General features: G+C 34.7%; 1 protein-coding gene across 1 annotated transcript in view; it reads right to left on the bottom strand.

Annotated features, from left to right (window-relative positions):
* Nucleotides 1–10,813, bottom strand: part of CDH10 (cadherin 10) — a 116,616-nt gene extending 105,803 nt beyond the window's left edge. The window contains exon 1 of the mRNA XM_056108954.1: nucleotides 10,463–10,813. Within this exon, the coding sequence (XP_055964929.1) occupies nucleotides 10,463–10,693 (231 nt within the window). The 5' untranslated portion in view covers nucleotides 10,694–10,813. The remainder of the gene's footprint in view (nucleotides 1–10,462) is intronic.
* Nucleotides 10,814–13,039: the final 2,226 nt, after the last annotated feature.

Genomic DNA, 13,039 nt, shown 5'->3' on the forward strand with positions numbered 1-13,039 from the left:
ATTTGGTTTACACAAAGATGACCTGGGTTCAGTCTCAGCATTTTATGGCAAAGCTCCCTTGAGAGCATTTTAATAAGCTTCACAAGTAACATTAAAACGTTGATTATTTTAAACATGTCAAAACAGTGAGGGACAAAAATAAGTTCCTTCATATTTATTCAACAGCATATTGGATTTTTTAATACATGTGAAAAGAAAAACATTGTTTTCATCTACTAAAATTTACAATGCTCCCTTCTGCCAGATCTATTGCATTCACTTGTCATTTGTGGCAGAATTCTCCAAAGTTGTCTGCATGTGTCTTTTTTCCCCCAATTTCTCTGTCTCTATTACCTTTCCAACCCACTACTAAAAGATTAATGAATCCTGATTATCACAGAAAAGAAATTACCAATGATGTATCATCTCAGACCAGTAAGAATAGCTTCTCTACAAATGGCCAGAAACATGTATAAGTAGAACATGGAGGGGGAAAAAAAGAGAACCCTCTTTCTTTAGTTGAGAATATAAGCATTCACCTTTTATGCAAAAATTTACAGAAATATCTTAAATCTTAAAAGTAGAATTCCGGTGGAGCGATAGTACATCAGATAGGGCGCAGACCTTCTGCAGGGCCAATAGGAGTTGTATCCCTTGCATCACATATGGTCCTTCAAGCACCACTAGGAGTAATTTCTGAGTGGAGAGCCAGGAATAACTACTGAGCATCACCAAGAATGGTCCCAAAACAAAAACAAAACAAAACAAAAATAGTAGAATTATCATATGACATATTAATCTATCCTAATAACCTAAAACGGTAATTCAGATATTTTAATATTATATGGTATAGGGCCTGGGGGTTCTAGAACTGTCTTCTAATATCTTTTCTTCCTTTTTTTATCCATCTTTCTCACTTCCTGGAAAATTCGCAAAGAACCTCATGGAGTACAGTTCTTACAGAAACTAGTTTTTTTTCATGAGAAAACATAGTCTAACAATACCTGTTGAACTGTCCTATTTTTCTTTAATTCCTTTCAATCCTTGACTCTAAATTCACAGAAAAACTTTCAAATTTGTAAAATCAAAATGAGCAGAACTAAGAAAGAATACAAGAATTTTATATTCAACAAAGTTTGTTTTAAGAGAAAAAATGTAAAACACCTCTTTCCCTGAGCTGCAAATCAGATATTTTGATGAAAGACACTTTATCCAGTTGTTGGAATATAATGGAGTGATGGCACAGCGGTATGGCATTTGCCTTGCACGCAGCCAACATGGCCGACCCAAGTTCGATTCTTCCACCCCTCTCGGAGAGCCTGGCAAGCTACTGAGAGTATCTCACCCACACAGCAAAGCCTGGCAAGCTACCTGTAATGTATTCGATATGTCAAACACAGTAACAACAAAGTCTCCAATGGAGATGTTATTGGGCCCTCTCGAGCAAATCGATGAACAATGGGAGGATAGTGACAGCGACAATGACAGTGACAGTAAAATATAGAGGCAGATTTTCAGAATAGGTTAGCCTATTTCATGCTCTTACAAGAGACCAAGCAGTGCGGTGCACTGGACTCATCGTTGAACCACGGGCTGAATTGGGTCGTTACTGCCATAAGGGGACCCTGGAGACACAAGCTGAGAGGTCGCCATGGAAGACATGAGTTGAGAAGTCACCTCCGTCCATCCACTATAACTAGTTGTATTTATATTTAGTATAAATTTAGTATAACCATATACCTAGTATAGCATACTATAGTATAATTTTGCATCTTGAACTGCGTTAACTATTTGGAATAATTAAAGTATTTCTAAATAGTTTTACCCCTATCCATAATTGGAATCCATATAATGTTCTCTTATGTAGCAACTATAATGCTAGCTGTCAATTAATTAGAAATAACTCTGAATGAGAAAAGCGACCCCTCCTCCTGTGAACATTCATATCATTGCTTTCTGTACACATGATATCTAATATCAAGCTGGCTTCTTTTCCAAATATCTCTCACTATTCACTTATTTGGGCTTCTCACTTACTTTCCCCGTGAAGAACTGATGCCTTGTCTTTGTTAGAAATCAGAGCTCTTTGCTTTGAGTCACTAAAATGTCTCTTTCTTTGGGCCATACTCAACTCTCAATACTTAGACCTCTGGCCTGGTTGAAGCTATGCTCATCAAGTTAATTTCTTTATAAACATTTTTTCTTCTCATCAATAACCTCTCTAGACTTAAATTTCTTTCTCCGACCAACTTATTTAAATATACTCTTCCTGTACTTATATTTATTTTGTTTGATTTGTACTCCAAGGTCACATTTTTAATCTTTATTTGACCTTTTTATTACCTAGTTCAGAGGCTCAGCAGTTAGGGATGCAGAAGCTTAGTTTGATCATTGTCTGTGGTAACCAGAAAAAAAAAACACATAAACTATACTTAGTTTTTGACACTAGTATGTTCATCACAACACAGAAACTTTTTTAAAGTAACTTTGGAGTGTTCAGGGAAGGGGATTTTTTCTTCTAGATGCAATATTGGACTTCAAATCACACTGATGAAATTTAAGCTAAAATAGGAAATGTACCTTTAACAAAAATAAAAACTTGAAAATAGGTTTTTAAAACAACCTTTCCATTTTAGTAAAATAACTTTAATCCTAGGTTGAGTTTTAACATCTTAATTTAAAATGCTAAATTTAATAGTGTTTTGCAATCCATATATACATAAATTACTGTTTTAAATATGAAATTAGCAAGATAATTTTCCTAAAGAAAATATTTGAAGTTTATGAAAATAAATATTCTTTGCCTGATAAGGGTTAAGTTATGAGAGAATCAAATGTTTGTATGTTATGCCCCTTGAAATGACTGTTCTACTTCTAAAATTAGTGAATTTACCTGGAAACTATTATATTCTTGAATTAAAATATTTTAAACAATAAATCTTTTGATCATTGAATGTTTATCTTTTAAATAAATATATTTGGGGCAGAAAAAATTCTTGACTTGTTTCTTATTTTAATCAATCAACTGTTTCAATGATCAATTTATTCACTACAAACTACTATTAATCTTTCTGAATTGTCTGAAAGCAACAGAAAAACTTTTATAAGAAAATGAAGCCATTGGCAAATTCTAGATAAGTCATATCATCTTCTATATAAATCATATTCTAGTAAAAATTAAATCAAGGGCTATTACAAGTAATTTGTATTTGAAAAGATCACACTTTAAAATACATAAAAATAGGAGCTAGAGTGATAGTATAGCTGGTACTGTGTTTGCCTTGCATGTGGCTGGCCAGAATTCAATCCCTAGAAGGCCCTATAGTCTCCTGAGCACCACCAGAAGTGATAATTTAGCACAGTGCTAGGAGTAAAAACTGAGCAGGTATGGCACCAGGTGTGGCACCCACTCAAAAAAAAAAAAAAGAAAAGAAAAGAAAATTATCTCGCCCACATGGCAAAGCCTAGCAAGCGCCTCATGATGTATTCGATATGACAAACAGAGTAACAAGTCTCACAATGTTACTGGGCCCACTCGAGCAAATCGATGAACAATGGGAGGACCGTGACAGTGACCAAGTTTTAAAAAATTTGGATATAGGGAATAAGAAAATGATGAAGTTGAGCCCAGAGCTGTAGTACAATGTAAATGGTATTTGATTTTCACACAGGTGACCCAGGTTCAATCTCCAGAATCCCAAATGGTCTCAGGATTCCTCCAGGAGTGATCCCTAAATTCAGAGCCAGGAGTAAACCCTGAGCTATGTTGGGTTTGGCCCACAAACCAAAACAACAGCAACAACAAAAAGTTCATTAATTTTTTAAAAGAAAATGGTTTAAGAAAAAAAATTGTGATATATACATATATATATATATATATACAGAGAGAGAGAATAATGAAATAATGAGAGGATAGAAAAGATAGTAATACGTATGGTGCGTAGGTACTGAATAGTAACTGAAGAACACACATGGCAACTCCAAGTATGTAATTAGACATGAGTGGTAAGATAGAGATCCACAAATACTTAGATGAAAGAATGGTTGAAGTATACAAAATATGTATACATGGCATATGTATATTGTTGGTTTGTGAGCATTATAAAATAAATTTGGCAAAAATACACATGCAATATATGATGCAAGTATATTTATGGAGAGATTAGTAAAACTGCACCACTATTACCACTTAGAATGTTTAGGTAAAAGAAATGTGTAGCTTGGGAGCCAGAGCAATAGTACAATGGGTAGCGTGCTCACCAAGCATGGGAGGTTTACCCAAGTTTGGTCCCCGGAATCCCATCTGGTCCCCTGAGTATTACCAGGATTAATTCCTGAATGTAGAGCCAGGAGCAATCCATGAGCAATCCATGAGCATCGCCAGTGTGGAAAATAAACAAACAAAAGTAACTTTCATTTAATTTATCTTCCTATGTTTATAAATAAACTTTATTTATAGTTTCCTTAACGTTTGACATGCCAGGTTTTGCTTGAAAATTGTAACAGCGAGCCTAGCTCCCATTATTTTTTTAACTGAGAAAAAATATAACGCTCACAGGTTAACCTGAAACTCAAAAAAAATGAATGTTATAAAGAGAAACTAAAATAAAACAAACCTCTATATATGATTAACATGTCAGAATGTTAGAATGTAAAGTGCTTAAACCAGTGTTACTTTGTGACTTAAAAATCCATATGAATTACTGTAGCTTTACTAAGTGCTTACACGATTTTAGCTGTACATTATTTTTGACAGCCTCGTTCCATTTATGGGTGGTGTTGAGGTTATACCAAATATATCTTAAACGCAGTTTAAACTCCCTGAACATTATTTTGTTAAAGTGTTAGAGTAACTCTGAGGATGCAAGCATATTTTTCCCTATTTAACTACCGTCTGACGATCTATTAAAGGCCTCCCACCCCACCCCCTACCCGTTCTGTCATGAATTTTGAGAGTCACAAGCAAGATGTGGTCTGCCAGGAAATCATCAGGGGCATTCAGAGCATGACTTACTTTCCAAAATAAGTTCGTTGTGTTTTTGAGCCACAAATGGGCTTATTCCTGCCTCTGACCTTGGAGAGCGATGCCCGGTGGAGCTTGGATGGGGGGAGGAGGGGTGCCAGGAATGGCACCAGGTTGACTTTACTTGAGATAAGCATCTTAGTCACTGCACTGTCTCTAGCCTTCACGTGATTTTATTACTTCTCACTTTCTTGCCCAAGGAAACATACTCACTGACTTTAATTGAGATCCACCTTTCTTGCAGATTTTATATAACAGGAAATCAATGTCGGTATTCATCCCAAAGTCCTAATGACCCCCTCCTTAAGATGCTTCAGAGATGGGGCTGGAGCAATAGTACAGCGGGAAGGGCGTTTGCCTTGCACACAGCCAACGGGCATTCAATTCCCAACATCTCATATGGTCCCCTGAGCACCGCTAGGAGTAATTCCTGAGTACATGAGGCAGGAGTAACCCCCATGCATTGCTGGGTGTGACCCAAAAAGCAAAAAAAGAACAGATGCTGCAGTGAGAGAGATGCCAGTGCCCACACTTAGAGGATACACAGTGCTCGGGAGCCCGCCTACCTCTGGGGATGGAATTTAGGAACTAGCATTGACCAGACATGTTCGCCATGATTTTGAGCATTTCCCTGGCTCTATCTAGGTTTGTCTTTGGTTCTATTTGGACTGGTGCGTGTGGGGTGGGGGCAGGGAGGGGAATGTCATCTGGGAAATTTTATTACAAGCTCCATTGCAAAACATGTCCAAGAGTATTTTCATCTCAGTGTCCTCGTAAAATATAACGTTATTTCAAGTGTTCACTTAAGATCCACCTCCCCCTATGAAGGCTGTACTGTATTGGCTAGGCAGTCTTATTATTCTAATTTCTACCTTTTCCTCTGCTATAGAGAGTTGAATTGTTGTCATTCTTTCAGTAGGAGTTAAAAGGATACAACTCAGTATGATGAGAACAGATTCTACTTCTGGGATTTGTGAATGCTTTAAATTGGGTTATTCTCTCAGGGATCAAAATCATATCACTCTGTGAATTCTGTATTCTGGCAGTTTACTATAATCATTTATCAAAAACTGTAGCCCAAAACTCCCTTCTAAAGATAAAAACATGAAAAAAATTAAAAATATAGATCATTATTCTCCCATGTCAACATCAATCACATTAGATTATATGAGGTGTATTCCATAGCTGATTTTATGTATATGTAAAAATAGCACAGAGGTGGGACATAGAATATTTTGGCATTTAGAAGTTTTTTTCTTGGTTTCTGGGCTCTATGCTGTATCTGAGACTAAACAAGCATTATATCTTCTTGTTTCTCCCATTCGTTATTTTCTTATTATCTTAAACCTGGGGGCAGATAAATTGTATTTTCATCATTGTATACTTAACACGAGAGCATTATCTGGAAAAACCTGCAGATACCTATTACGGAAAGCATTAGGGAGGGGGTTAAGGAAAAGTAAATTAATAAGCATTGCATGTAGAGTGGTTATGAAGAGTATACAAAATTATGGAAAATATGATCTAAAGAGTTAAACATAAGTGTTAAATGTTAAATTGGACATGAATAGGAGAAATAAAAAGTCTTGAATCAAATCTATGTGAGGGAAAAGTAATGATGACTATTAGCAAAGGGAAGACCATGTTATAATTGAGAGAAACTATGAAAGAAGTAAAAGATATTTCAAGTGCTTTATGAAAAAGTAGATGGTTCTGACCAGCTAAGAAAATGAAGGTTGTGTGATAAATTAAATCAGTAACTTATTTAGATATGTATTTGTTTTAAGCATTGAGATTCAAGATTATCTAGTTTAATGTCACTATTTTACTTATAAATGAAAGAGAGAAAATTTTCAGTTATCTGAATACCTTTCTTGGAGGGAGGCCTCCCAATCAATGCTTAGAAGACTAAGAACCCCTCCCAGAACTTTCTGTCCAATGAAACTAGGCAACCAGATGGGAGGGATACTGGGAGCATTGGTGGTGGAGAATGGGAACTGGTGGAGGAATGGGCATTACAACATTGTATGACTGAAACATAAGCATGAAAATGTGTAAGTCTGTAACTGTACCCCACAGTGATCCATTAAAAAATGAATTAAAAAGAAAAGAAATTAGGCAACTAGACATGTGCATGTCTATGTATGTAAAATCTTTATGTAAAAAAAGCCTTAAATGAATTTAAGTTCTTATCAAAACTTAAGATTTGAGTTTTGTTACAAACTCTTACTGTTCATAGAAAGTTGTAATATGAAGCAATATAGCCTGAAGCTCAACTTTTAATCCACTTTTTTGAAATGTTGTGAAAGGTGTAATTCTGTATATGAGAAAATTCTTAAAGGTCGATGTAGTGAATATCTCATTATAGAGGAAAGCATTGTCTTACTCCTGATGTATTTGGGTTGAGAATATTAATATTATTCAGTTGAATGATTTAGAGGACGATACTCTTTGTTCATTAAATGCAGATCAATGGACAGCTGTATTTCTGATCAATAAGATTTTCTTATATGGTAATAAAAACCTTTAGCTATTCAGTTGTCTGTATTTCTATCTCCCTTTGTCTTTCAACATAGGTTTTATGTACTCACAAGCTTTGCATTTATAGTGCAGTTAAATTTACAATGAATGTGGAATGGTTATCAATATAGATTATGGTCATCAGATATATATATACATATGTAAATATATATGACTGATATACATTTTATATCACTAAATAAAAACATTCATTTTGATTTCACTGATTAAAAAAATAAAATTAAGAGAAACTTAATTTAATTAAGAGGAATTATTGGAAAAAACAAGCCTTCTAATATGAGATTATGTGTGTTCCAGTATTTCCTGCTCTCAACACAATGAAGAGTAATACATTTTGCCTGAGAAGTTAAATGCCATCAATCCTATGTACCATTTAGTTGAATAATTCTTTGGTACTTTAAAACTTGCTTCCCTCTTCACATGCGGTCTGTTCAGATTTTTTTTCCCCTTCATACCAACATAAGTCTCTCCATTGTTTCTATTTTAAGTACTTAAATATTCCTGAATATTAAAAAGTACTAATAACAATTTCCCCATATGTCTAAAATGTTAGATACATATTTCACTTACAACTAAACTGACACAGAGACACTGAACCATGTAGGATGAATATCATAATCGCATGCTTATTTCTAGAAGTAAGAAAACACTATGTAAACACCATATAATATTGGTTTCTATGGTATATTTTTAGAATTGATTCCAATGACAATGGAATACAAAACAGAAATAAAGAGATATTTTAAAATAGCAAAAAGTTCCTTTGCCTCATGAAGGAAACTATTTACACAAAGGGCTAACATTCAAATGATATAAGAAACTCTTAAAAATTGAACCAAAAGAAAGAAAACAATACCCTTCCCCCAAAAAACATGGAAAAATACCTGAATAAATACTTTATAAATAAGAAATGCAGGTGGCACAGAATATGAAAAATGTTCATGGTAACAATTTAGCATGGAAGTACACATCAAATCAAGGATATATCACCTCACACATGTGAGAATGGTTTATCTAAAAGAGGCAAGAATCAAGTAGTGGGCATTAATGAAGGTGTAGAGAAAAGCAGCATTGGTTTTAAAGGATAAAATGTGCAATAATAATTCTGTTCATTAGCATCTTTTAGATCTTCCTGAAGGGTCAGATAAAGGAAAATAGATAACTAAGTAAGATAACTGCTATTATAGTTCTGTGTGGATAGAACCAAGAAAAAGAAATAAATAAGTCAGATAACTGCTTTTGTAGTTCTGTGTAGACAGAACTAAGAGAAACTATCTTATAGTTCTATCACGGAATTCACCAGAATGGAAAAGGCAAGTGAAGAGACACAGAAACAAGCAGCAAGGTACATTTCAAAGAACACAGACTTGGGAGGGTAAACCAGTATTTACATATTTTAAAATGAGATTTTGTTTTTCCCTTTGATATTGTGTTTAAATAACCGTATTTATTTATTTATTTATTTTGATGAATCACTGTGAGATACAGTTACAGATTTACAAACTTTCATGATTGCCTTTTGGTCATACAATGTTCAAGTACCCATCCCTCCACCTGTGCCCATTCTCCATCATCAAAGTTTCCAGTATCCCTCCCAGCACACCTACCCCTCAACCCCTCCCACCCCATCTGCCACCTCTGTAGCAGGAACATTCCCTCATTTTCTCTCTTTCTCGGTGTTGTGGTTTGCAATACAGGTACTAAACGGCCAACATGTGTGGTCCACATTCTACTTTCAGGATGCATCTACCATTCAGAGTAAGGCCTCCAAGCATCATTTACTTGGTGGTTCCTTCTCTGTCCCAGCTGCCTTTTCTCTCAGCACATGAGATCGGCTTCCAAGCCATGGAGCGATCTTCCTAGCCCTAATCTCTACTATATGCAGCTGTTAGAAAAGATGAAATCATGGAATTTCTATACAAGTAGATAGACATGGAGAATATCATGCTAAGTGAAGAGTCAGAAAGAGAGGAACAGACATAGAATGACTGCACTTATATGTGGAATATAAAGTAACATAACCTTTCTTTTTTTAACATCTATTCATAGACTTTCCCTTCAAATAGTATAATTATTGAACTTTCCTCCCAAATTGTATAACAATTTTCTTAAATCTTTATCTTTGTTTAATTTCATTAGATAACAACAAGAAAATTGAAATCCATAGAATTTTGTGTATAAAAGTATTTATGGTATCTGTGTTCCACAATCCTCTTTCTATTTCAATCACAAGTAATTTTCATAGATTTTATAACTGAACTATATAAAAATTCTGTATTGTAATAGATTACACTGCATGAATATGAATATTTCATGAATAACTTGTTTTTAATTGCCCAACTTCTAGTTTATTTTTCTTCAGTGTAAATGTACCCATACAAGTAGTGACATGACTCTCCTATCTGTAATAACTTGCCATATATATATATACACACACATATGTATTCATTAAGTGAATAAGTGATATATTCATTGTTTTCTTAGATCATATGTTAAACATACTTGCTTTCCCATTCTGTAAGAAATTAAACAACTTTAAATATATCTCTTCTTTACCAAATTCAATAGTCATATGATCAATATGTACTACATATTAAATAAATGCAGTCATTTTCAATAAATTTAATGGCGTATTGTTTCTTCACTAGCAATGATTTCAAATTTTTGAAACTGCATCTTTTCGTACATTTTTAAATCCATGAAATATGGGAAGAATTAATTCCATTCCGTGAACCCCTACATTGCTCATGCCTTATTCATTATATGAGTTTTTCCAAATAAAAAGAACTTGCATTGAATAAAAACAGATCAGTGATATTTAGAAAATTCGACGCATTCCTGAGGATCTAAATGACATTCAACATTGTCTTATTAAAATGTAAGACATAAAGTAAAAAATTTGTCTGCTCCCAGACTTACCTTGCCGACATACTGATAATCAGATCCTGTATATTCCTCCAGTAAGAAGAACTGATTCCACATCCAGCCACGTTTCTGGCGATGCAGAACTTTGCCATCACTCCTAGGCACACGCATCCCTAAGATTCTTTGCTGGGCCACAGGAGCTCTTTGAAATATCATCTCTGGAGAACAGAAATGTGGCAGCCATACCCAGAGTAAAAACGGAAACAAAAATTGATAGATTGTCATAGTTTACTTCTTGACAAGTCTTGGTGTGGATGCAGAGGAAGCCGTCCTATTTTATTCAGTTGGATTTTACTGTTTTTCGACTGGTTTCCAACATCTCACCAAAGGTTTGAGCATGTTCCAAAAGCTGCAAACAAACAGAAACACAAATGAGTTGACAACATCAGGAATATTACAGAGTGACAAGATACATTAGTCACAAAAATCAAAATGCAAGCTTTCCTTCTTTTACATAAAATAACAATTTTGCTTTTTTTGGAAACAATACTTGCCATTGACAGATGAAGTTAATCTTGCAAGTAAACTGTGCCAGAGTAATTCAACATGAAACAGATGTGTTTTTTATAAAGTACAGGCCAAAAGTATCTGTTGGCCGAAGCAATACTATTATTTTTTTAAATAGCAGCATGATTGCTTTATGATTAAATTCCCTCAAAAGTTAAAGTATGATACAAAATAGGGACACCACTGGTAAAATTCTCTATTTTCGGTTAGTCTGCAGAAAAATCTATGGTTTCCTAGAGTAGAAATAAAAACTATAAAGAAGTAAAGAGTATATTCAGTAAATAACATAATTAACATTATAGTGTCAAAAGGTTCAGTCATGTCTTCAGTAAGCATTGGATATATTTGCACTATCTGTCTACTTCTGCCCAACCTACCTCTGTACCTGCCCCCACCCAGATAATTTCATGAGAATGTAAATCAAATTAATGCAGCTCTCCACAAAAACAGCCAATAGCTCCTTATTTTATGCTGATTAAATCCAGTCTCACAAAAACTCCAATTCTATACTCAGTTTCAAAATTGCTGGTCAGTTCTCTGACCTTCTGTTTGACTGAATTTCCCAGCCATAGAGTCTGCCTTACGGCTGCCTGCAAGACTCTTCACATGCTCTTTTCTGTTAGAACCTTTTTACCATTTCCTCTCTCTGGGATGTTAAAATATCTAGTAAGGCACAGACATTCCCTATTTATTTCTCAAACCAACCCTAGCATGCATATGTACCCATATGTAGCATATGTTTTCTTTCTTAAGCTGTATTCTGAGGTCAACCTGCTATAATGCTACAAAGGAAAGAAATTTTGCTTGTTCTCTTTTGTGGGCTATCTTTGGCAGTGTTCAGAGGCTACTCCTGGATCTGTACTCAGGAATCACTCCATATGGTGCTGGGAATAGAACTCAGAACTCCTACTTCATGCGAAGTTCATTCTCTCTGTTTTTACATTGTCAAAAACAGAATCTTCCATGTGATAGTTGCTCAATAAACTCTCCCTCCCTCCCCCTTCCTCTCTCCTCCCTCCCTCCCTTTTTCCTTCCCTCCCTCCCTTCCTCCCTCTCTCCCTCCCTCCTTCCCTTCTTCCTTCCTTCCCTCCCTTCCTTCCATTTTGGGGACACTCAGCATTCCTCAGAAATTAATCCTGGCCCTGCATTCAGGAATCACTCCTGAGTGCCTGGAGAGTTTATATGGGGTATCAGTGATCAAATTGGGGTCAGTAGATTCAAGGCAAGTTCATTATGAGTGTATTATCTTTCCTATACCCCAGCTCCATGCCGACTGCAACATTCTACTTCAGTGCATTGCAAATTGATTCACATATTTGAGAACTACTCCATTTTTACATAGCAAACAACAAAATTTCTGTACAAAACACAAATTTTCTCTCACAGTAACTGTTTATTCACGTATCATAAAAACATGGTTTTAATTTTAAAGTTTGGTTAGCTTCTCATTAGCCATGGATTTTATTTCAGGATATAATAAAATATTTTTATGAAAAGTGATATACAGAGCAGAATATTGAATTTTACTTGTTCAATATGGTAACATTTTCAAAGGACTCCAATATTTATATGCATACTTCCATTTAAAATGATTTGTGAACAACTTATAAGTTACTGTATTATTGATATTTAACAATTGAAAAGACTTAAAGGTTAATGTAAACTTGCTTTAGAAATAATATTAGAGTCATAGAAGCAATATTTCCCTTGAGTGTACAGAATGATAGTGGAGGTCTCCACAGCAATTGAAACATTCAACATGATAGATGTAAACAGTACTAAAATATACCATGTACTGCTATAATTAGAATGTAGAAATTATCTGATGCATAAAGTGATTTTATGCCACAAAGCACTAACATACAGAAACTAGGATGATTTGATTTGAAATAATAGAAACACAAACCATAATATATTCTTGAATTTATTTAACATTTGGTATTCTCTAGAAGTTACCTCTGTCTTAAGAGTTGGGGGACAATTTACATAATTGAGTATTTGTCTGTTCTATCAAAACTCTACAATATATGGAACCAATAGTTGTTCTCCTATTTATTTTTCTCT

Source organism: Sorex fumeus, unplaced genomic scaffold, assembly GCF_029834395.1.
Source record: "Sorex fumeus unplaced genomic scaffold, SorFum_2.1 ptg000240l, whole genome shotgun sequence".
Taxonomy (NCBI): Eukaryota; Metazoa; Chordata; class Mammalia; order Eulipotyphla; family Soricidae; genus Sorex; species Sorex fumeus.